Raw genomic sequence first — 26,740 nt, forward strand, 5'->3', positions numbered from 1 at the left:
TAAAATATTTATTTTGCCTTATCTTGTACGCGCCCTTCTCGTTCAGGAACTTGGACTCAAGATTATTTTGGTAGGTGTCATAACTAAATTAACTTTATTACTAAGTTACTGTCGTTATTATGTGGTAAATAATAATATTATAATGTCACTTGCAACTAAAACCATCGTTATATCATCATAGTGGGATTTCAACTCTCCAAATGGCACCACCCCACCCATTCCTGCCACGCCCACCCCTGCCCCCCCCCTCCCCCGGCTGTCACCCTGGGTGTGGAGCGCCATCCCCACACTCTCCTAAGTGCGCCAATGTGTCTCATTCCTGTGTTCAGGAGACAAGTTTGCTTCACTGAAGGCTAGGAAAATATGAACTGCACAGTCACAACAACAACTGAACGCTTTGTAGGCCGATGATTATTTTGAAAGTTGGAAAACAAAGGTGTAACTGTTTACTTGCAAATGCGCTGTACCTGATTCGATTTGCAATAGCGTTATTTAATTAGGCTTTGTGTTTAATTCAGCATGTGAGTTACGAGAGGGCGGAAATTTGACATCTCTCCCCGAGTGGAACTTTTCCTCTATACGCCACTGCATTGGTTGCAAAAGTATTCAGCGCTTTAGGTCAGCACTTGGTCTCGGCACCGTTTGCAGCAATGACTGCTATTAGTGTCTTTGTGGGTAGGTCTGTACCAGCTTTTCACAGTGAGTTGCTGAAATCTTTGCCCATTCTTCATGTGAAAATTGCTCTGGTTCTGCCAAGTTTGATGGGGATCGTCGATGGACTACAATCTTCAAGTCTCGCCATAAATGTTCAATTGGGTTCAAGTCAGGACTTTGACTGGGCCACTCAAGAACATTTATTTTCTTCTTATTCAGCCACTCCAGTGTGGCTTTAGCTTTGTGCTTCAGATCATTGTTCTGCTGTAATGTGAATCTCTTACCCAGTTTCAGATTAATAGCTGACTCAAGCAGGTTTTCATCAAGGATCCTCTTTTACTTTGTACCGTCCATTGTCCCTTCTATCCTGACAAGCTTACCTGTCCCTGCTGATGAAAAGCAGCCCCATAACATAATGCTTGACATAAGGGATGGTGTTGATTAGGTGATGTGCAGTGTTTGGCTTGCACCAGACAGAATGCTTTTAATTTGGACCAAAAAGTTCAATTTTTGTCTCGTCTGACCACAAAACTTTTCTCCACATGCCTGCAGTATCATGAAGAGTTTTTTTTTTTTCAAAAACTCCGGATGAGCTTTTAGATGTGTCTTTTTCATAATGGCTTCTTTCTTGCCTCCTGTCCATAGATGCCATTTTGTGAAGGGAACAGGATATTGTTGATGGATGAACACTGACTCCCATGTCAGATGTAGAGCCTTGCAGATCTTTCAGTCAATGTTGGATTTACAGTGACATCCCAAACCAGTTTCCTGCTTGCCCAGCTGCTGAGTTTTGATGAGCGACCTGATATGGGTAGAGTCTGGGTGGTATGATATGTCTTCCACTTCTTAATGATGGATTTCACCGTCCTCAAAGGGATAATGAGTGACTTTGAAATCTTCTTATAACCCTCTCCTAAACGGTGATTCTCCACCACTTTATGTCTGACTTCTTTGGAAAGCTCCTTGGTCTTCATGTTTGCCTTGTTGGTTAATTTACCAAGTGAGTTTCACCTTCAATAAGTGAGGGAGCTTTATTTTTAAGTTTAACCACTGATTACATACAGGTGAAACCCATTACACTTATTTGCCCATGCTCTCGAAGTGAAAAATGCACATACGTGTCTGTATTTTGTTATTCCCTTGTCTCTGCATCCGCTTGTCGGATTGACAATTTTTCACCATTACTTGACATTTGACTCTTGTCCCATGGGGAATAAGTGTGATTTTTTTTATGATATCATAGGTGCCTTCGTTATGACATCATAACTGCATAATGTAGAATGCTACATCCAATCATTCTGAAAATTTTTGAGGTCATCTAGGGATAAATTGGTCAACAGAAAAAAATTGATGACATCATCGCTCTTGTGGTTTGGCAGCCACATTATTATTATTATTATTATTATTATTATTATTTATTTTTATTCTTTTTTTAAACCTTCAATTATCTTCTTCTCCGAAACAGCTGAACAGATCGAGGTAAAACTTTACAGGTATGACCACCTATCATGAGGACCAAACAGTTCCCCACCTATGATGTCAGAGGTCACATCGTTTGACAGTCATGTTGGATTTACCCTAAAAAAAAATTAAATCCTCTCCAGAATGGTGGGACAGATCGAGGGGAAACTTCACACACGTTTCCCAAGCCTTGGGGATACCAGGGTGTTCACAAATAATTGATAGGTCACATGATTTGGCAGTCATATTTGATTGAAGGAAAATATTTAAACAATTCTCACTTGAACCCCTGCATAAAACAACGTGAAACTTCAAACTTATGATCTAGTAGTGATGGGGAGTATATGTTTTAAATTTCAATCTGATCAGGCTATGGTCTGGCAGGCAGAATTAATAAATCTTTTGATCTGGGTTCTTTTTTATTTTTTTTATTTTTTTGAATAAGGCTCACCTGGCTGCACCTGGATAGGTTTGAGGGTAGAGGAGTAGCAGCTGAAACCCAAATCCCATTGAGGATCCTCCTGATGACTCCATCTTTGCTTTTTACTAGTTTGGGTTCCTCTGATTAATCCAATGCAGTACCTATTTTATTTGGTCTTTCATTTGATTTGAATTGAATTATTTTTTAATCCCATTCTCAATTCATTTGAATAAAGAGGAAGTAATGGATCGGGTGTCCAATCAAAGCGGGGGTTGCATCAAAGCAGGACGTCTTGGTACCTGGTCATCACTACCAGCAGTTATAAAGTGGCAGTTCTAGTGTTAAAACATACATGTAAAACCATTCAACAGAGGAAATTAAAACTTTACCACATGTTACATGACCATTTGATATAGTACATATTACTTGGATGATGCACGCCCCTCAGAACTTACATGGTGAATAAACAAAGCCTATTGCCCAGAGACAATGTCACTTTCTCGTGTTAGAAATTTGAATCATTGTAATCGATTTGGCCCTTATTGTGCTCAGCTGGTAAAAAAAAAAAAAAAGCGAAGAAGATGGTGTACAATTTGGCGTTTTAATGATCTCCCGATTTATACTATCGATCGATTCTGGCGTCTTTATCAGCCTTGGTAGTTATGAAAACACTCGAACGAGATTAAAAGCTACTTTTTTCACACCAAGTCATTCAAAGACTGTGCGGGATAAGTATTTTATGAATACCATCTAGTTTTGTTACCTTTCAAACAAATAATTTTCTCCTGAAGTGATTTCGGGTTAGTTAGACAAAGGGTTTGAATACTTATACAACTGAGAACCATCTGATTTTCTCTGTTAATCCAACTTTTCACATTTTATCTGCATTTTTACGTTTATCAATTTGGAGTGGTTTTGTGAAGACTCTACATATTAAGTTTGATTTGAAAGCATCATGAAGTAAGCTCAGGTGGCATCAAAATGTGAAAACTTTGGAGGGGGGAGGGGGTGAATACTTTTGCAAACCACTTCATGTTTATGATTGACTGCATTCAGATTTTGCAATTACAATTCCCCAAGGATCGTTCAAATGATAGTTTGTTTGTGTGTGTGAGGAGGCAGAAAAATTGTTTTTATAATTGAAATGGAATTCTTCAAATAATATGGGGATAAGGAAGGATAAGACGTAGGAATAAATATACAGGAAGAATTGAGTGGTCGACAGACACAAATAGGAATGATGGGGAAAGGAAAATAATCTTATATGCAAGAAAAACTCTTCCCCACTATGGTGCCAAAATACCAGATTCACATAATGACGGGGACATCAGGTGAAAACTTGAGGCATGCACGAGCTGGTTGTGGCTCCATCACAATGGTGTGGTCATGCAGATTGGTATGATGCAGGACGAAGTGTAGCTTGGGATGGCGAAGAGAAAGGATGGCGATGAGGAGCGGTCACTGCGACTCTCCAATGGTCCTCTCTGCGGGGGAGACAAAACAGCCAACAGCTGCTCCACATTGTCCACTCCACAGGATGTACATGGCACTCCACCACAGGGCCTGCCCTGCTCTCATCAGGGACCTTCCTCACAGTGCATAAAGCCTCCTATCCCGTGGTCTTTTGCGAACCCCCAGCAGAACTTCTATCCCTGCTCGTGGCCCTTTCAAAGCATCCATTAAGTTCTGGTGAAAAGTGCATTTATAGCGCGAATGGTGCCTACCGGTGGCCACAAGTCCTCCACCTGGCCTCACTTGTCACAGGAGGTTTTACACAATAGAACCTTACCCTATTCTGCTTTAAGGGTTACAGTCACTGCCTCTTTGGCACACGTGTTACAATACAACTTACCTTTGACAGTTTCTCTGATGCAGGCGTAAATCTAAAGTACTCAATCCACACGGTCCATACTATTCTTAGCATAATCAATCAATGGACACCACCCCCCCCCCACCTCCACCCTACCACCACCCTTCCTTCCATGTAACAATATATATATATATATATATATATATATATATATATATATATATATATATATATATATATATATTACAAACAGTGATGGGAAGATTGTCTTGTTGTAGGGCAACATTGTAAATCATGTCTGCACTTTTGAGTTTGAACTCCCATGATTCGAAATTCCATGACGTATTAACTTGGTGATGTGCTGGATGAATGCATCATCCTGGAGCACCTGGTTCTTTACATCCACTTTGAATACAAAAATGCAAATCACTGTGTACTCGTTCCTCGGTATGAATCAGATTTGTAAATGAGTTTAGCTTTTCTGTTGTTAGTTTCTTCTTTTATAACCTCTGGCATGGAAATTTGACATGAAAGTGATGATTTTCGTATTTTCAAGCCTTGTCTTGTCATATCAGGAAGCCTTTCTCGACTCCTTGAGGAAGTCTTTGGGATAAATGCTTTCAACTCAAGACACTTGAGATCTGCAAATTAATGCGCCGCAAAGTTGATCATGGTTGTTGCATTTCAGTGATCCATTGTTCCATGATTTGGTCTTCCAGCTGGTGATTGAGAAATGTCACTTGCTGGAGTTTTGTTTGCTTGAGCAAACAGAGTATAATATTATTAATAACTCATGTGAGGATTTTTTTTTTTTAATCCTTTGTGGAAAGGTGCCCCATTTCAAGTGAGACTGTTGTTTTCATTTTACTTTTGAAGCTGAAGGACTAAGGTTTAATCTTGTTATGGTTAATCCTGCCTGGTTAGATTCTACACAATTAATATGAGAAAGTCTTTGGTGTCATGGTATGTAATTGTGCTGTGCTTCGTCCAATCAGTGACAGTCTGACAAATTGTTTGTGTCATATTTTTATGGCCGCCAGGCTCACATACTTCGGTACTGTATTCAAGCTGAGTCCATGGCCTATCACTTTTCCATCATCGACAGGTCGGGGGCCTTTCTGTTTTCTCACTGCCTCTTTTCAGGTCTTACACCCTCTGCTCTTTCTGTGCTTTCTCCTCCCCCCCCCCCCCCAGGTCTCTGCAGGGTCCACATCAACCTCCTTCTGATGAAACTCCCAAAATACTGCATCACTGCTCACCTCCATGCATTCGTTTCTATCTTTTTCCCACCTCTGGAATCAAGTTCCACATTCTTCTCAATCTCATTCTAATCCCCTGGTCTTCAAGACAGCCGTTCACTGCCATCTCAGATCGACCCAATTCAAAACCATGATCTTTTCTATTCCCATTAACCCCACCCATGTCCTTCCGAATTTCCAGTTTTTCCTTCCTGAGAGTTTGCTTCTGTGTCCATTTTGTCCATGACTCCCTCTATTTTGTCCTTCAACCCTGCCGTTGGTGTTTCCTCCCTCTTTCCGTTGTTCCTTTTGTTCTGTTACATCCTGAATCGTTCGTTGTTCTCGCTCTTCCACAAGCCTTGACTTTGTATACAAAAATAATGATAATAAAAATCAAATAAAATAGGACAACGTTTGCAGAAAAAATTAACTCGGCAAATTAATTGATGTGGATTAACCTGTTGGGGAAATTCTAATATGGAGACATCATGTAAAATTCGTGTATTTATCATCACTGTTCTCATCATGCTTCACCATTGTCTGATTATAGGGCTCTTTACGAGCCGCAGAACACAATGAAAGATGTCTTGTAGAGGGTAGAAGAATAGGAACGAGTAAATCTAATAACCAGTTTGGGCTGAAAAAGAAGTCGCAATGAACCATCTTGCGATCAAGGTGATGGCACCAGGGTGGCGATGTCATATCTTACCTTGGAATGCCATGTTCAGCTACTACTGGAAAATGCAGGAAGTAATATGACGCAGATGACATGTTTTTATTGATGGTTCAACACGTATATATGCTGTATATCTGTAAAAATACTGTACATATATATATATATATATATATATATATATATATATGTTATAGATATTTATTTATAATCATTATCATGAAATCCATAAAACGATGTGGTTATTTGGCGCCTCCTTCCGGCCACTTAAACTGGGCAAGATGGATGAGGAGTGACGCCGTTGCTATGGCAATGACTAACGCGCCGTTGGTCGCTAATAGAGGCGAGTATCGTCATGGCAACGGTTTGGCAGATGCTGCTGCTTTAGAGTTGGGTGGAAAACCTGGACTGGCATTAATGTACATGGATTTTGCACCGTAATTATTGCGTTTATTGCTGTTGCCCTTTACCTGTGTTGTTTCTAATGGTCATATTGCTGAGGTCAATAGCTACAAGTGATGTATCAAAGACAAATAAGTCTTTAGGTATTTGCAAAAATGATGACCATGTCCGCTCTCATAGTATGCGACGCACGTTGTGGGTTGGTGCAGGATGGTGGAGCTATGTGTAGTGTATAGCAGCGCGTTGTCCGCATGTGTGCAGATGACCAGTGCATTGTGAGTGGGTTCTCTATCTACCGGTGTACCATGAAGGTGCATTGTATGTACAGTACAGAGAAGTGTATGATGACCATAAACAGCATGCAATATGGTCATATGGATATGCATTGTGGATTGATTGGAGCAGAATTCAAATGATATGATGTGAAGAGGCAAGGTGTCGTAACCTGTGTGCCATTGTTCTAGAAGACAGGAAGCTGTTTGTGGGCATGCTGGGAAAGCAACAGGCTGAGGATGATGTGAGGCGGATGTTTGAACCGCTGGGCACCATTGAGGAGTGCACCATCCTGCGTGGCCCTGATGGGAACAGTAAAGGTCTGCTGTCTTTTCTGTTTGTCCACTTTCAGAACCCCGGTCATATTAACACGGCGCACGAGATTATTTATTGATTTAGAAACTTTTGCAATGAAATTAATCGATGTAATTCCTGTGAAACCATTATGATGAATATGATGATCATTTTCTGGAACTAGTTTGGTGAAGTTTACTGATTTTTTTTTCAGTTGCACAAAAATTTCCCACTTTGAAATCGTTTGACGATGTAAAAAAAATTTTCGTTTGATTAAGTTGAACGTGGTCATGCTTACCTTGTGTAGGCATCATTTTTGTGCCCATCCCAAATTGTCATGAGGTTAAGAGTCAACAGGAAAGTGTAATCTGGTCCACCAGACCAGCTGTGGCAGTAACCCTCCTGTAGGTTATTAGTTAGCCAGCTGGGTTTTTCATTGACAATCCCAATGACATGGTATATCTATCCTGGGACTAATTCAGGTCCCAGAAGCTTCGAAGTCAAAGCCTTAATGTTGCTGTCTTCGTTCGGTTTTTAACTAGTTACTTCTGGACCCAGTTTAGTATGTCTTTCTCACTTAATAACCATACCCCAAAAAGGCTGTCCGTAATCCCATCTGTGCCTAATACCATTACATTCAGTAGCAGCAGAAATGCAAAGCTCATTCAGCTGCTTCTCAACTTTAAAACAGGCAGAATGGTCAGGAACTGAAGCTTTTGCTATAAAGATCTGATTTAGATACTCAGCCTTCCTTCAAGCTGCCATTGAAAATAAAACATATGAGAGATGTAGGATATGCGCTTGTCTTTGCTCTTAGGACACGAACAAAAGCATTTAGTTAATTTTTCAACTTGTATCTTGTACTTGATTGGCTTTGTGCTGTCTGTATCTCCTGCCCCTCTCTCCAGGATGTGCCTTTGTGAAGCTTTCGAGCCATGCGGAGGCGCAATCTGCCATCGCTGCCCTTCATGGCAGTCAGACCATGCCAGTGAGTACACAGCTTCATCTTGAAATATTCACTCAGCTTTGTTGCCCACATGATTAATTTGGCAGGAATATGGGATGGTGACACCAGAGGGGGCATGAAAACACAAGGGCTTACAAGGTCGAGTTTGACCAAAGATTTCTGTCTTTGAATCTGATCAATTTCCATAAATATCTGGTAGCACCTTGCCATCTGAAGCCTGACCAATTGCACATCGGAAATGTACGACTGCTTCCTTAACGGCGCAAATTATTCCCACTTTCTTACGGGGTCAGCTTCAAAAGGTTTTGGCCCAAGCCTTTCGTTCGATTGCAGGTGTTTAGGGCAGGAATTTGGAATTGTTCCTTCTCTATTCTACCTGAAAGACACCGTGGGGTCTCGAATGTCCACAAACTGATATTAGCAGATGGGACACCCAGCTGAACGTCCATCCGAGAGATGGCACATTTTGTGATGCAATGGCCTGTCTGCGAAGCACCAGTCAAGCAGTTTACAGGCAAGCCGAGAATGAAACGGAGACTAGACAGTTCAAAAGTAAGATCTAGATTCGAAATTGAAAATGAAGCAGCCAAAAAGCACCAAGTGTCTTTAATAATATGAAGCAGAATGGGAATTCGTCGAGTGTCCTCAGAACCTTGCATCGTCTGAGTGTTCCTATCCTTTGTAATTGAGGTCGGCGTCAAATGTCGTGAGTTGGATCCCAATCCGAATTTCAAAAACTTGAGTAGCCAATGTCTATCTAGTACCACAAGTGTTGTCATCATCACTGTGCCTATGACTATCTGATAAACAATTAGTATTGTCTACGGGTGACAATCAAAAAATACGACCGAGAAAAATTTCAATAAAGACAGGGTTTCAGAGCACAGTGGACACCAGACTGTGCCGGATGGATCAATTCATCCGACAATTCCAACAAAATAATGTGGAGACCATTACTTGAAGCAACATCATGGGAGCTAACAATTAGTCCAAACACCACTCGTTTCAAGAGCAAAATGAAATGGCTCAAGTGGTCCTTGAACCACAAGCTGCTGACATTGTGGTTAATTCAATTGTGTGATTTTATTTTGCTTTTGATTATTCACATTTCACTGATTTCATCATTGTCAACAGACTACAAAACAAATTTTATATATATATATATATATATATATATATATATATATATATATATATATATATATATAATTATCTGCAGCAATAACACGAGCTGCTGGAAGAGGTTATTGTAACGGATGTAATTTTACAGTCGATGGTTGGGTGCTTTAATCCCCTTTTTATAATCTCTTCAATGGCTGATGCTCTTGTAGAACCTCAGGCATAAATACAGAAAATGAATGGCAGAAGGGTTCATACCTTTTGCTGTTTCTTCTTGAAAACCATGGAATGTGTTTCACGCGTTGGTTGCAGTGGGTTCGTGCTATGCCAGCCTGACATTTGACTGAAGGTGGCAGGAATTTGGAATCTGTCCAGCGTGTCGGTGATAACTCGCCTCCTCTTTGCGAAAGACATCGTGGGATCTTTAATATCCATAAAGGTCTCGTGTTGGTCGATGGGTCATCTGGCTTAAGGTCCTTCTGAGGGACGGCAAACACATTGATGCCTCACCCGAAATGCAAAACACCAGATGACAGTTTATAGCTGGGCGAAGATTCAAACCCAGGCGAGGCAGCTCAAAGCCAAGTGCGCAGCATTATTTTAAGCTCTCTCCTGCTGGATATATATATATATATATATATATATATATATATATATATATATATATATATATATATATATATATATATATAATCGAAACATGTGGAGTGTGACTAACACTCCCCCGATATCCATTGGACAAAGTCCTCCATCACCTCCAATCCTGAGGCCTTGGCCCAGAGACTCCTCTGTCAAAGACAAAAGATTACATTATCAACATTAGTTAAACATCAAACAGAGCCGCCTATCCGGATTTCGGGTTTATTTGCCTCTTTTAAAGGCGCCTTTTTAAACAAAAAAAGGTTTAAAAAAATCAAAACATTTTAACAGCTTAAGACGTGAACCTTTACTTCATGGCCAAAGTACACAGTTCACCAATACTGCCCTATTGGCATACACATGCCTTTCAACCCAAAGGCTGAAATACGTGGTCAAACAAACGCACATCCTCACCCCAAAGGGCCAGAATGCATGGTCATACAATTGGACCCCTCCAACGGAGTGAGTCCTCATGACTTCAACAGGATGCCGTCCTGAATTCGTGCTTGTTTGCCCTCATCAGGACGGCATCGCGATAAATATCCTCCCAATGATAACCATATTTGTCGTTTCAGCATCAGACACACCTCCTGACTGTTATGGTGAGCATCGCCACGGATTATGTGTCACACCATAAAACCGCATAATCCGCAAAGAACAACTGTCCATCTTTGCAGATTATGCGGTTTTACTGTGTGAGACATAATCCACAGCGATGCTCACCATAACAGTCAGAAGGTGTGTCTGATATATACATACATATACATATACATACACATACACATACACATACACATACACATACACATACACATACACATACACATACACATACACATACACATACACATACACATACACATACACATACACATACACATACACATACACATACACATACACATACACATACACATACACACGTATAAAGCCTGGTGTTGGCGCAGTGGTAAGGGCAGTGGCTTAGGACCCAAAAGGTCCTGAGTTCAAGCCCCGTTGGGATACTGAATTAATATATGTATGTATGTATGTATGTATGTATATATATATATATATATATATATATATATATATATATATATATATATATATATATATATATAAACCAAGTTGAAAACACCAGGGGGTTGATTCAGCCTGCCATCCTTCCGAGGTCGGCGAAATGAGCACCAGTGTACTGGGCCCGGTGTATGCCCTGGTTAGAATAGGTGTACCATAACCCTGTGTCGTAAGAGGCGACCAGGGTTGCGTCAGGAAGGGCATCCGGCGTAAAAACCTATGCCAAATCATTATGCGGACAACAAAACGAATTTCCATACCGGATCGGTCGAGGCCCGGGTTACCAACGACCGCCACCGGTACCGGTGGTCAGCAGGGTACCAGTGGAAATTGTGCTACTGCTGGGCGAAGGAGGAGAAGGAGACGGGGAAGGCGAGTCCGGAGGCAGTGGGAGAGGGGGAAGGGTAGAAGTGTGGAGGTGAGAGTTGGAACTCTGAATGTTGTGACGATGACTGGCAAAGGGCGATAGTTGGCTGATATGATGGAGAGAAGAAAGGTGGACATACTGTGTGTACAAGAGACTAAGTGGATGGGGAGTAAGGCTAGGAGCATTGGAGGTGGTTTCAAACTGTTCTACCATGGTGTGGATGGGAGGAGAAATGGTGTCGGGGTAATCCTGAAGGAAGATTATGTCAAGAGGGTATTGGAGGTGAGGAGAGTGTCTGACCGAGTGATGAGTGTGAAGTTGGAAATTGAAGCGGTGATGATGAATGTCATCAGTGCATATGCCCCACATATGGGGTGTGAGATGGAGTATAAAGAAGATTTCTGGAGTGAGTTCGATGAAGTGGTGGAGAGTGTATCCAAGGATGAAAGAGTGGTGATTGGAGCAGATTTCAATGGACATGTTGGGGAAGGGAATAAAGAGGATGAGGAGGTGATGGGGAGGTACGGTCTCAACAAGAGAAATGTAGAAGGGCAAATGGTGGTAGACTTTGCAAAAAGAATGGAAATGGCAGTGGTAAATACGTATTTCAAGAAGAAGGAGGAACACAGGGTGACATACAAGAGTGGAGGAAAGTGCACACAGGTGGATTACATCTTCAGTAGGAGATGCAACCTGAAAGAGATTAGTGACTGTAAGGTTGTGGCAGGGGAGAGTGTAGCTCGACAGCATCGATTGGTGGTCTGTAGGATGACTTTAGAGGTGAGGTTGAGGAAGAGAGTGAGGGCTGAACCAAGGACCAGATGGTGGAAGCTGAAGGAGGAAGACTGTTGGGTGAAATTTAGGGAGGAGGTGAGACAGGCGTTGGATGGTGGTAAAGATGGGTGGGATGATTGGGCAACGACAGCAGAAGTTGTGAGGGAGATAGCTAGGAAGGTACTTGGTGTGATATCTGGACAGAGGAAGGAAGATAAGGAGACTTGGTGGTGGAATGAGGAAGTACAGGAAAGTATAAGGAAGAAGGGGTTGGCGAAAAAGAAGTGGGATAGTCTGAGAGATGAAAAAAGTAGGCAGAAGTACAAGGAGTGGCAGCGAAAGGCAAAAAGAGAGGTGGCAAAGGCCAAGGAAAAGGCATATGATGAGCTGTATGAGAAGTTGGATACAAAAGAAGGGGAAAAGGATTTATACCGATTGGCAAGACAGAGGGACCGAGCTGGGAAGGATGTGCTGCAGGTTCGGGTGATAAAGGACGCAAATGGGAATGTGCTGACGAGCGAGGAGAGTGTGTTGAGAAGGTGGATGGAGTACTTTGAGGAGCTGATGAATGAAGAAAATGAGAGAGAGAGAAGGTTGGAAGAGGTGGAGATAGTGAATCTGGAAGTGGGATGGATCAGTAAGGATGAAGTGAGGACTGCTATGAAGAAGATGAAAAGTGGAAAGGTGGTTGGCCCAGATGGTATACCAGTGGAGGCATGGAAGTGCTTAGGAGAGATGGCAGTGGGGTTGTTAACCAGATTGTTTAATAAAGTCTTGGAAAGTGAGAGGATGCCGGAGGAGTGGAGATTAAGTGTACTGGTTCCGATTTTCAAGAATAAGGGTGATGTGCAGAGCTGTGGAAATTACAGAGGGATAAAGTTGTTAAGCCACACCATGAAGTTGTGGGAAAGAGTAGTGGAAGCTCGGTTGAGAAGAGAGGTGACGATCTGTGAGCAGCAATATGGGTTTATGCCAGGAAAGAGCACCACTGATGCGATGTTTGCTTTGAGAATGTTGATGGAGAAGTATAGGGAAGGCCAGAAGGAGTTACATTGTGTGTTTGTGGATTTAGAGAAAGCTTATGATCGGGTGCCAAGAGAGGAGTTGTGGTATTGTATGAGGAAGTCGGGAGTGTTGGAGAAGTATGTGAGGATCGTGCAGGATATGTATGAGGACAGTGTGACAGCGGTGAGGTGTGCGGTAGGAATGACGGACCGGTTTAAGGTTAAAGTGGGATTGCACCAAGGATCGACTCTGAGCCCTTTCCTGTTTGCAATGGTGATGGACAGGTTGACGGATGAGATCAGACTGGAGTCTCCATGGACTATGATGTTCGCGGATGACATCATGATCTGTAGGGAGAGTAGGGAGCAGGCTGAATCGAGCCTTGAGAGGTGGAGGTACGCACTGGAGAGAAGGGGAATGTTAGTCAGTAGGAGTAAGACGGAGTACATGTGCGTAAATGAGAGGGAGGGTGGTGGTATGGTGCGGTTGCAAGGAGTTGAGGTGGGGAAGGTGGATTGGTTTAAATACTTGGGATCAACTGTCCAAAGTAACGGAGAGTGTGGGAGATAAGTGAAAAAGAGAGTGCAGGCAGGATGGAGTGGGTGGAGAAGAGTTGCAGCAGTGATTTGTGACAGAAGGGTAGCTGCAAGAGTGAAGGGGAAAGTATATAAGACGGTAGTGAGACCAGCTATGTTGTATGGTTTGGAGGCGGTGGCGCTAACAAAAAGACAGGAAGCGGAGCTGGAGGTGGCAGAGTTAAAGATGCTGCGATTCTCGTTGGGAGTGACGAGGATGGACAGGATAAGAAATGAGTGTATTAGAGAGACAGCGCAGGTAGGACGGTTTGGAGACAAAGTGAGAGAGGCGAGATTGAGATGGTTTGGACATGTGCACAGGAGGGAAGCGGAGTATATCGGGAGAAGGATGTTGAAGATGGAGCTGCCAGGCAGGAGGAGAAGCGGAAGGCCAAATAAGAGGTTCATGGATGCGGTGAGGGCGGACATGCGGGTGGTTGGAGTGTCAACGGAAGATGTGGAGGATAGAGCGAAATGGAGACGGTTGATCCGCTGTGGCGACCCCTAACGGGAGCAAGCCGAAAGAGGAAGAAGAAGAAGATATATATACATATATGTTTACATATATATCCATATATATTTATTTATATATACATATAGATATATATGTATGTACAGATACAGATACAACCAGCAAATACAGTTGAACAGATAAACTCATAGACATTCATCACGAATTGCAGTTTTACATATGAGGCATTGCAGCTACTAAAACAAGTCTTACATGTAAAATAACTTACTTGTCCATTAAGTGTTTTGGCTGATATCTGAACAAACACAAGTGGTTACACTCAAGCAGGCCTGCAACAGAGTATTTTTGATTCATGATCCCATTAGTAAGGGTGATGTCATTGTTACAGATCATATGTTTGGTTCAGCAGTGATTGGTCGATGATGTGCTTTACCTCAAAGTCCCATTTAATCTTGCGGTGTCACCTTGGAGATGGAAACAAAGCTGCTGCAACTCCAAGCCTGTTGTTATCAAAATGTCACTGTGCGAAATCTCTACATTTGAAATCACAATGCACTCCGAACCATCAATTTGCATTGAAATTCCACAAGTAAAAGGCAATTGGCCCTTAGAAATAAAACTCTTCAGTTAATTACAATTCTGAATGGGTAACACATCAGTAAAAGTCTGATGTAGTGCTGCTCTTGTACAAAAAAACTTTTTTTTTTTCCAGAAACTACAACCTAATTTTGGACACGTAGCACCAGCTAAAGAATAATTATAATGACAATGATAATGCACACGAGCTCGAGGAAGAGGGCAGGAAATTTGGCCCTCACATGCAGTCGCTATGCCTATTAACCTGCGACTGCATACACGAGCAAGACAGCTAGCTTAACATGATCCTTTAACGAACATAATGACATTGTACAATGCAGCACACTGTGTATTACACGAGGAGAGAAGTTGGCTCGAACAAGACCAACATTAATTTTGTCTCCACATCTAAGGTTGATAACTGACCGATGGATGAGCAAGCTTTTGACAGCCTTGTTTTTTTGCCGCAATTCACAACAGGGGAAGGTTAGTGACTTTACAGAGCATGACATGACAATGACAACATTTCAAATTTGCGAGATCTCGAACAGGGACTCTTTTTTTTCAGAAAGCCTCAGGTCACACACAGCTTGAGCTTCTGATACATGAGATATGATGCAAATAATTTGCTTTGGTAAAGTTTCATCTTCTTTAATTTTGTCTCCATTAACTTGGCGCATTCCCAAATGCAAACCAGTAAATATACTAGACGAGCACTCGGTGGAGCGCATGCCTACGCTAGTTTGATTAGTTTACGTTTTGTGTCCCACTGATAGGACAAATTTGGATTCGGACCTGAACCAAAATTTAATCGGCTCATTCTTGTCGCCGAATGAACTCTCATCCACCAAGTTTTGTCACAACTCGTCCACAACCTTTTGAGATATCACACTAAATATCTGTTATGCCCCTATCTCACAATGATGAAGAATCACTTTTTAAAAAAATCTAGTATTTGAATCTGTAGCCGGATCTTCACCGAATTGCAATCGATTCGTCCGCGTAACACACCCAACCTACCCACCAAATTTCATCCGAATCCATACACAACTTTTTGAGATATCACACTAAATATCTGTTATGCCCCTATCTCACAATGATGAAGAATCACTTTTTTAAAAATATAGTATTTGAATCCGTAGCCGGATCTTCACCGAATTGCAATCGATTCGTCCGCGTAACACACCCAACCTACCCACCAAATTTCATCCGAATCCATACACAACTTTTTGAGATATCCTGCACACAAACAGACAGACAGGGGTGAAAATATAACCTCCGTCCATCGCAGATGGCGGAAGTAATTACTAAAGTTAATCGCATTATAATATATTTTTTCGGGGATTAAGGAATAAAAATGTAACCAGTATGCCTGGGTTTCTTTGTATACAGTCAAGGCTCATGGAATAGCTGGAACACTGAACGGATCAGGATGCAACAGAACAAAAGGAATAGTAGAGAGAGGGGGTGGGGACACGAACAACAGAGTTGAAGGACAATGTAGGAAGACTTGGATAAACAATGGCTTGAGGGAGGAATGGAGGGAAGGAAAGGACGCAGGGGGGAAAACTGGAAATTTGGAAGGAGGTTGGCTTGGGGGTGAGGGGGGCTTAAGGAGGATAGAAGAGATCATGGTTTTGGATTGGGAACAATCTGAGATGGTGGTGAACAGCCGTCTTACAAACCTGAAGGGAAGAATGAGATTGGAGAGAATGTGGAAGGTGGTTCCACAGGTGGGATAAAAGAGGAACAAATGAGTGGAGGTGAGCAGTGATTCTGGATTTTTGGTGTTTCACCAGAAGGGGGTTGATGGTGGACCATATGCACCTTATAGAAGAAGCCTGGGGGGGGGAGCATGGAAAGAGCAGAGGGTGCAAGACCAGAAAGGAGGTAGTAGAAGACAGAGAGACCACCGACCTATCTGTGATCGGAAAGTGGGAGGCCCATATAATCAGCTTCAAAGTTGGAGATTCCAATGATCTTGAAGGACTTGGCTTCATCTAGGTGAGAAAGCTGTGAGACAGGGGAGTCAGCCCAGAGGGGAGAGCAGTACTCTATCAAGCTGTTGGTTGATGTTTATTCACACCCTGCGAGCAGCACCAGGTTACATACTTCACGAAAGTGTTACGGATGAGCTCAGACCTGTTCATGATTCGATCTCGGTGAGAAAGAATAATATTCCACTATTTAAGGCTATGGTCGACAGTCATAGACTAAGTCCTGCACTCTGTACCACTTATGCTACAGCGGTGAGATCTTTGTAAGCACAGAGTTAGCCAGGTTGACTTACAAGATCTTAACACTGTCTGTGTAACTGCAGGGCCTGGATTCATCACTTACTGCTCGCAGACCTGTTGTGATTGTTAAACACCTGCCCGTATCATTATATTTGATGGTAATGAGAAAAAGATAACAGTATATTATCCTGATGTAGGTCAGATAATGAAAATGGTTGTCCAGCAATAATACTGGCAATGACATTTCTATGATGATGAGAGTGTGCTTTGAGCAGGTACAAAAATTTTCATTACATTATTATTGGAGATCTACCATTGTTCACGGACAAGAGATGAATGGGGTCTGACGGATGTTTGATCTGGAGGCCAATGTCTCATTACCTGATTTTGAGAAGGACATTGTTAAATATTTCATCAGCAGAAGCCATTAAGCTTCGATAACGTTTACATTACTGCTTGATCTGGGTTTAACTCCTCATGGAATTAGATTGGACTTTATGGAGTGGTACTGTCCAGGCAGGGAATTTCATCATATATAGAGATGCTCACTTCAGCTGTCCCATTGGCGAGCAGTTGTTTGTGAACATTGAAGATCCCATGGTAACATTTGTTTCTGTGCATTAAAAAAATCTCACAGTGCCTTTGAGAAAGAGGATGTACATGTGTGCTGGTACACCAGTCAATACCCAACCTGGACTTCCAACGGGAAAGCGATGGAGCGCAATCCTTGTGATCAAGAAACTGTTTTGGCAGCACCTATTTTCCTATCGAAGAATGACACAACACATTGGATCAGATTACTGGCTGTGGTTTAACTATTTATGTCCATATGACCATGCGACCAGTCATGCTAACTCCACCTTTGCCATGAGTTTAGGTATGAAAGCTCAGGCTCGCTTACTGGTGACATTGAATTAGAATGCTAAGCTATCAAAATTTTGAACCCTGTACCCCACTGTCCTACAGGGTGCTTCTTCCAGCTTGGTGGTGAAATTTGCAGACACAGACAAGGAGCGAACATTAAGGAGGATGCAGCAAATGGCCGGTCAGCTTGGGATATTCAACCCTATGGTACTGCAGTTTGGCGCATATGGAGCCTACACACAGGCAGTGAGTGTTTCTTTCTTCAGCAGTCCTTTGTGACTGCTGATCTCTCCGACAACGTTTATACAGGCTAATCTTCCTGCTAGTTGCTACGCCATATTGCTTATGTGATCCTTTGTTGAGAGGTAACCATTTCTTTCATTAACAGTCAGATGCATGATGAGGCAAATAGGTGTGCTTTATAGTATCTGGGTGGTAATGTATTCGGACTTGCTCACAAAAGAGAAAAACAACTTCACACTCTCGATGAAGAACAGCTTTATCCACCATGCAGTGCCTCCTATTGGCTATTTGTTTACGCTGCGAGTGAATGAGGTCACAATGGACACATTTGTAACATAAATTTGGACATCAACCTGTATGAAATGCAATATTATTTAATAGATTATCATATTACCAGACTCTGTGGTTTAATAGTTAGAGTGTCTGCTCTGACTCTGGGAAGTCGTTGGCTCAAACCCCAGCTGATCATACCAAAGACTTTAAAGAATGGTATGTGCTGCTTCCTTGCTTGGTGTTCAGCATTTAAAAGGATAGAGCATAGGTTGGCTTCTATGGGGAGGAGGAAATTCCCCGCTGAGTGTGGTGTGAAAGGCACCTCCATTGTTGTGATGTTGCTGGTATCCAGAGTATCCCAGGAAGTGACAGCACTTCCCCCAAGCTCAGTGGCTGTGTTTGTCTGGTCTGTATGTCTATGTGTGTGTGAGATGTGTGAGTGGTAGCTCCATTATGAGTCTTACTCCTTGTATTAAAAAGATGCCTGCCATGCAGCCATCAGAAAGCTTGAAGGTAGCATATGCTCCAATAATAAGTTGTTAATTCGGCTGTAAACTTGAATTTGTGTTTTGACTTTATGGCTTATAACTCTAATGAAGGTTTTTGGAATATATAATTGTATCGAATGATAGTTTAAAAAAAAAATTTCAGTTTTGCTTGAAAAACTTAATTCACTCATGATGCTGTGACCCCAAGTTCAAATCCCTGACACTTTGTTAAGTTTTTCATTGTCACCTATAAAAAAAATTATCCACAAGAACCAGCCTCGTGGAAGAGCAAGGATAAATTGAGAGTGGGGGAAGTGGGGCAACAATTGGGTACAACCAGTAAGGAAATAAACGAACAGGAAAGGAAGAACGAGAGGAGAGGAGGAAACACTGAAATCAGCAAGGTTGGATTAGGAAGGGTTAGTGGTGGTAATAAAGATCATGAGTCAGGATGGAGAATAACATGAGGTGGCACTGCATTGTCTGCTTGAAGCGCTATAATGAAGAGTGGGAAGTTCCCGTGATGGGAGAAGCGAGGAACAAAGGGGTCGAGGTGTACAGTCAGCCTGGATTTTGGAAGGTTAACCAGGGGAGAAGGTTACTGGAACAATGCATGCATCCTGGAATTGCTGAGGAGAGCTGGAGGACTGAGAGAGCAGAGGGTGAAATATCGAAGAAGAGGTGGTAAAACAACAGAGACACCACCGACCCACTTGTGATATGAAATCAACAGACTTATTATTACATAAAGTTAAAGTTTTTTATCTTAATAATCTTAAAGTTTTTACATAATCTTAAATAATTACATCTTACATAATCTTAAAGTCTTACATAATCATAATCTTAAAGTCTTACATAATCTTAAAGTTTTTTTGTCACATGATATTTGCTAATGTTTTTGATTGGCATGTAATATGAGTAAACAGAGGCCATTGAGAAAATAACTAGAAAAGACAAACAAAAGGGAGTATGAGAAGAATATGGCCCAGAGTATTAAACATAATGAGCAGAAGCTCGTGGTAAAAAAATACCACGATAGAAAAAAAGGAGGCTTTTATTCTTGCACTGGTCGAAAGAGCCCAAAAATGGGACGTTCAATATATGGAATGTCTTGAGGTGTTGTATGCACCTGCCATTTAAAGAAAAGAAGAGAGTAAAAGGAGTGCAACAGCTTATTGATTTATTCAAAATATTTGATTGGTAAATGGATTATATGAACATAGATTTCAGCTCATGAACAAAGGACAGGCTGTCCACAAAGTCTTGTTCCGGTTTAAAAATTAAATTACAACCAAACCAAAAGAGATACAAGATGCGGATTTTTTGCATTTTGTCACATAATTCATACAGTTTCTTGTGTTCTTCAGTACACCTCCACATGTGCACCTTTAGTGGCAACAAACACGTCTTCACAGAAAAGAAAAAAATATATATCGGGAAGATCAAAACAGACCAGCGTCGTGGCACCCACTCTGTTGCCCATGCACCACCTGGATTCAATATTTTGTCTGATTGAAAAAAATCACACCTGTGTCCGAAGGAAGTGGTTCAGTTTAGCATTTTGAATATGAAATAGGCAAAGCCTAGAAACAAGCTAAACCCATTAAAATTACCCTTTAGAACCCTTTAGAATTACCCTTGAGAAGTACCATTTAGAAATGTATGAATACTTATTGACGGAAGACATTTCAGTTCTTCATTTTTCATTGATTTGAAAAAATTTCTAAAAACATGTTTTCACTTTGTTATTATATTGGTGGGGTATTTTGTGAAGATCCGTGACAAAAAAAAAAATTTAATCCATTTTAAATTCAGGCTGTAACACAACAAAATGTGAAAAAGTCAAGGGGTGTAAATATTTTCTGAAGGCAATGTATATAAACAACATGGTGGAATTTTTAAAAGAAAATTTGAAGAATAAAACGTTTTGGTCACAAATATACATACATACATACATACATACATACATACAAACATACATAACCATATACGTTTGCTCCATTATAATGAGATTGGTATCTAGGCATTTTTGAGTACATATAATGGGTAAAAAACAGGTTAAGATAAGTGTAGGCCCATTGTGGGATATCACAGGGAGATTGATTAGCGATGAAAGTGAGTTGGCAGTGTTTGTAAATTTTTATTTTTCTTCAGTAGTTACACAAATCAGGGGAATTACCAGTGGCTGAGATAATCCATCGAGGGGCGAACAAGGGCTTTTAGAGGAGTTCCAGATCGGAGTGGAGGAAGTTAAGAAGCAGCTTAAAGCCAAGAGAAGCTAAAGCTTTATGGCCAGAAAAATATGCATCAGAGTATTGAGGGAGATGGAAGAGCAGATTAGTGGGATGTTAACCGATATCTTTAACAGCTTATTGGAGTCAGGACAGGCACCTGAGGGAGTGGGAAGAAGCGAATGTAACACCATTATTTAATAAAGGAACCAGAGAATAACTGGGGTACTAAAGACCTGTTTGCTTGACTTCAATTGTGGGAAAGGTGTTGGAGATATGAATTAGGGATGTGATTGGGAACCATTTCGATAAATTTTAAAGTAACTTAAGGTGGTCAGCATGGATTTCCTGAAGGAGTTCAAGTGAAACAAATGTATTGCAGTTGTATGAAGCATTTTTTGATTGTATGGGTGAGGGAAGTGCAGTGGATACAGTTCAACTAGATCTTCAGCATTGAAAATGAGCGTTAAAATGAGCTCCGTCTGACCGACCGATTATATCTGTCCTTGTACTTTTGTGTACGCGATATCTCAAAAACTGTTGAACATTTAGCTTTCGTATTGCAGATATAGATTTCTCATGACATGATCTCAACCCGATTAGATCACGGCGGTGATTGGCTGAATTCTGTTGCCATGGCAACCATTTCGGTAACTTGGCTTGTGTACGCGATATTTCAAAAACCGTTGAACTTTTAGCTTTCATGTTGTAGATATTTATTCCTCATGACATTATCTCAACCTGATTTGATCAGGGAGCTTGAAGGAAAATGGTCCAAATAAGAATTATATGAGTTGGGCTACAATACGGTACAAACTGTATGCTTATACGTCTGAGTTTTGTTATTTACATTAAACATAGGAAAGATATTTTAGGAACACCCTTTATATGTACAGGCTCCTTCATGACCCTTAGATGGCATTACCAAAACCTTGAAATTAAGTTAAGTTACTGCCATTTAATTCACATTTGACGTAATCCAGTTTAACTCGCATTAACTGCAGTCGCCGTCCCATCTGCAGACATTAATTGGTGAACTTTAAAGATCCCACGGTGTCCTTTTTGAAGAGTAGGCAAGCTATCGCCAGCACGACTGAACAAATTTCAAATTCCTACCCTAACCTACGGAGGGCATCGCATCAGCGGCACAGCCATGCCCTGAGTCAATGATGCTACCCCGCAGCCTTGTGCTGCATACGAAAGAAGAAGACTGCATTCGCAGCAATACTTGACGTACTGTGATTTGCATTCTGGGTGGCAGTATTTGCACACCCGAACGGAAATTTTCAAAGCTGATTGAACTCGATATACATTACGTTGCATTGAACAAGTGGAAAACTTGGATTATTTTTTTTTTCCCTGTTTCTCCCCAATGGTATGAAATTTAATTATATTGTGGGCACACTGAAGATTTTCATTTATAGAGTTGTAATTATTGCGTTTGTATCCCCTCAATTTCAGGTTTATTAATTTGGACTCAAACAATGCAGCTCTGCGGATTATTTTTCATACACCGTCTGTTCATTCACCTCAAAAGGCTTTCCAAGAATTTACACGGGGAATAATTTTTGCCTTTCTGTTCCGTCGGATGTAAGATTAATTTCCACTCTTCCTCGATCGCTCTGGTTCATTATCATATTAATTATTAAGTTTCTGCAATTTACTGTTCAACTCTTCTTTTTCTTTCTTTCTTTTTTTTTTTCCTCCCCAGACTCGAGCATAATGTTTACGTTATCAACTTTTTCAATTACGGAGTAATTTTACCCATAATTTCACACCTTGTCCCGAATGAACATTAATGTTAGGATCATTAAAACATCAGACCTCCATTCAATCGTCACTAACCGCAAGCTTGTCTTTCGTTATGAAAAAAAAAAATATATATATATATATATATATATATATATATATATATATATATATATATATATATATATATATATATATATATGAGTTTGATTGCCCACCAGTCTATCAGCCATCTCATTCCCTCTTTCTCTGTAGTATTGAAATGGCATTTCATGTCTGTGTTTTGGTTCCATGTCTGCATTTAGACCTTTACCTTTGTGGATTGATCACAAAGCCATTGCTATACTTTCTGCCTTTATTGATTCTTTCTTGATTATACTTGAATAGCCAATGGTACACTATAAATTTATTTCGTTCACTTTGCGAGATTTAGGCAGCAATGGCATTTTAGTGCCATTAAATTGTCATAAGGGCACTAAAAGTCGACAACAACGTGTAACTAACACTACCTGCAGACCAGATCACGTGGAACACCCATATCACATTCTGCTTGAAGGGCATTAGTGAGCCAACTGGATTTACACCGACAGTCAAATGGTGAGTAATTATATTTTGAGATGAACTCGGATTGCAGAAGTGGACTATCGAAGTCCTCAATGTATAAATTATAATTTATATTTATTTTATTATTTTTGCAACACCACCACCAGCACCATTGCCACCACCACAACCACCACCACCATAACCAATAACACCATCATCACCACCACTACCACGACCATCACCATTACCACCACCACCATAATCATCATCAACACACAGTATTTTGCAAAAGTTTGAGGCCACCTTGAAAATAAACATGTGTGTTGTCACATTGGCATATTTTAATAAATACAAGGTGTTGTTATGATCACGTTTTATGAAAGAAACAAAAATGAATTGTATTTTACAAAATAACCTCCACCACCGAAGGTGGAAGGAGGTTGTGTTTTCATCCCTGTCTGTTTGTGTGCGGGATATCTCAAAAAGTTGTGCACGGATTTAGATAAAATTTGCTGGGTAGGTTGGGTGTGTGACGAGGCCGAATTGATAAAATTTTGGTGATGGTGTGGATCCGGATACTAGAATTTTTTTAAAGTAATTCTTTAAAGAGCTCGGGCTAAACAGATATGTAGCAGGCTATCGCAAAAAGTTGTGGATGGTTTCAGGTGAAACTTGGTGGACAAGGTTGGGTGCGTGACAAAGGACAAATTGATTCGATTTTGGTGAAGATGCGAATCCGGATCCAGATACCAGATTATTTTAACTTTTAAAGTTATTCTTCACAATTGAGAGATTGGGCCAAAAACGATATATCTACACTAATAAATGTCAATGTGTGTGTGTGTGTGTGTGTGTGTGTGTGTGTGTGTGTGTGTGTGTGTGTGTGTGTGTGTGTGTGTGTGTGTGTGTGTGTGTGTGTGTGTGTGTGTGTGTGTGCGTCCTCTGTAAATCCAAAATAATAAAACCTCACAGCCTGAAACTTTGCAGGCATACTCAAAAAACTCCTAGGGAATGGAAGAGTGAAAATTGTGTGTTTGGGTTCATTAGAACACCTCTTTTGAAGATAATTAACGGCCTTATTTAATTATATCCTTCATCAGGAGATCCTCAGCCACCTCGCTGTCTGGGGTCTTAAGGCATTTCCTGAATCTGAATCCTCCCTGGGGTCTAAAGCCACCATTTTTTTTGGCCTACTCAACCTTGCCTTAACTTGGAATAGGCTGCAACGATTTCTTAATGCTAAAGTTTTTTTTTTGTTTCACTTTCCTCACTCATATTATCGAATGCCTGGTCATCATAGCTACGAATCGCTGGGGACATTGCAATGCTTATAAACGCCAGGAGGCGTCAGCGTTCGTTGCTTTATTTAATTTCCGCACATGTGATCACCGCGAGTTTCTCTTAAACTAAGCAGAATTACAAGATTTAAGCTCCAGAATGGAACTTACAACCAGTTCCGACTCCTAGAAAAGTGTTCATTTGTCCAATCAGACATATTTGACATTTCGGGCATCTCCGGGAGGTGTATGTTTAATATGACGGTCGCTGATTGCCAATTGCATATCAACAATTTCATTGGAGTGCTTAAGCCAACACTCTACAATATTCGCACTGTCACTGAATACTGTATATAGATTGACTTGAACAATGATCGGGGATACTCGCCTGCATTGGGCACGTTTTGTCCTGCAACAGGCGGTAGCTGCCTCACTGAAAATGTGAAATTTTATTTTCCACGACGTTTCCCATTTTGACGACGTTATACGACCCATCACTTCGGCAGAGATAAATACATATATATATATATATAAATGACCGTTTTTACAGCCATTTTTCCCTGCTGTGCAGGGGTTTTGGCTTTTTCTTGAGGCAATGTTTTATGGCCGGATGCCCTTCCTGACGCCAACCCTGGTCGCCTCTTACGACACACAGGGATATGGTACACCTATTCTAACCGGGGCATACACCGGGACCAGTACACTGGCACTCATTTCGACGACCTCTGAAGGATGACAGGCTGAGTCAACCCCCTGGTGTTAATTCAGCAGCCAACGGGGCTTGAACTCAGGACCCTTCGATCCCAAGCCACCACCCTAACCACTAAGCCAACACCAGGCTGGCAGAGATAAATACACATGTAAATTAAATGTTTCCCTTTTAAAAATTTCTTCAAACGTTTCGTGCATTACTTGGTAAAGCCACTTGACACGTTCTTCAACATTCAATTGCAATACCGTGGTTCTACAATGGAGGGAGGAAGGCAAAAAAAAAATTGTATGATCACAATGAGGAAAAAACATCTTTTCAGTTCTGAAGTAAGGAATCGCCACATCACGGCAGGAAAGCCGATAGGTACGCATGCTCACTCTGTGTCGCCTGGATTCGAATCCCAACCCAGCTATAAACTGTCATCCCAGTGTTTCACGGGCTGGGTGATTCATAACTGTGTATATCATCTCTCGGATGGACGATAAACTGCGTCACATCTGCTGGAATCACTCACCCCTCTCCCTCCCAACCCTACCACTCTCTCCAACCCCGATCCCTCTTTGTGATCCCTCCCCTCTCCGCCTCCCCTCTCTCTCTCCCTCTCTCTACGCCTCTATCTCTCTCTCCCAACCCTCCCCCTGGTCCCACATTTTTCAACCCTGTTGAGAGGACTGTAGCATGTACGAATCAGATTTGGAGCCGACTCGTGTGGTACAAAGATTGCTGCATGTATGAACTTTTGGTTTTGAATGCTCCCCCCCCCAGATCTCAGTGTGTGTGTGTGTGTGTGTGTGTGTGTGTGTGTGTGTGTGTGTGTGTGTGTGCGTGTGTGCGTGCGTGCGTGCGTGCGTGCGTGCGTGCGCGCGCGTGTAAACATTTGTGGGAGTTGCTGTTGTTGCCTGCAATCTCCACATGTGGGTGGGTTTCATCAGGAGGTGAAACAGAGACCTACCAGGTCTGTGTGTGTGTGTGTGTGTGTGTGTGTGTGTGTGTGTGTGTGTGTGTGTGTGTGTGTGTGTGTGTGTGTGTGTGTGTGTGTGTGTGTGTGTGTGTCCTTGATTGGTATCGACATATGTGAGTTTCATAATGTGAAATGGAGTCCTCCCAGGGCTGGCTCAAAGTATCCACCTTCATTTCGGTAAGGGGTCACGATTCATGGACCAAGATGTGAGGCTTTCTGTTCTCCTTTTTTTGTGCCGAGGGCTCTCTTCAGGATCGTCACTGAGCCCCAGACAGCTTCCAACTGTAGTTCCTTTATAATAATATTCTCAGGGATGTTTTTTTTAGCTCAGGTATAGTTCCTGGGAGCTTATGGGATGGTGCATTGTCTGTCCGTCCATCCGT

General features: G+C 41.5%; 1 protein-coding gene across 8 annotated transcripts in view; it reads left to right on the top strand.

The window, feature by feature from the left end:
- The window catches only part of LOC147027869 (CUGBP Elav-like family member 3), a 404,118-nt gene that overhangs the window by 299,234 nt on the left and 78,144 nt on the right, over positions 1-26,740 (top strand). For 5 of the 8 annotated variants that reach the window (XM_085877579.1, XM_085877581.1, XM_085877582.1 and 2 more), the window contains exons 4-6: positions 7,124-7,252; positions 8,135-8,214; positions 17,983-18,126. In XM_085877579.1, coding sequence (XP_085733705.1) covers positions 7,124-7,252; positions 8,135-8,214; positions 17,983-18,126 — 353 coding nt within the window. The remainder of the gene's footprint in view (positions 1-7,123; positions 7,253-8,134; positions 8,215-17,982; positions 18,127-26,740) is intronic. The other 3 variants (XM_085877580.1, XM_085877576.1, XM_085877577.1) reach the window with 1 other exon arrangement.

The sequence above is a fragment of the Eptatretus burgeri genome, chromosome 4 (assembly GCF_056783735.1).
Source record: "Eptatretus burgeri isolate ZD-2024b chromosome 4, Ebu_testis_v1, whole genome shotgun sequence".
Taxonomy (NCBI): Eukaryota; Metazoa; Chordata; class Myxini; order Myxiniformes; family Myxinidae; genus Eptatretus; species Eptatretus burgeri.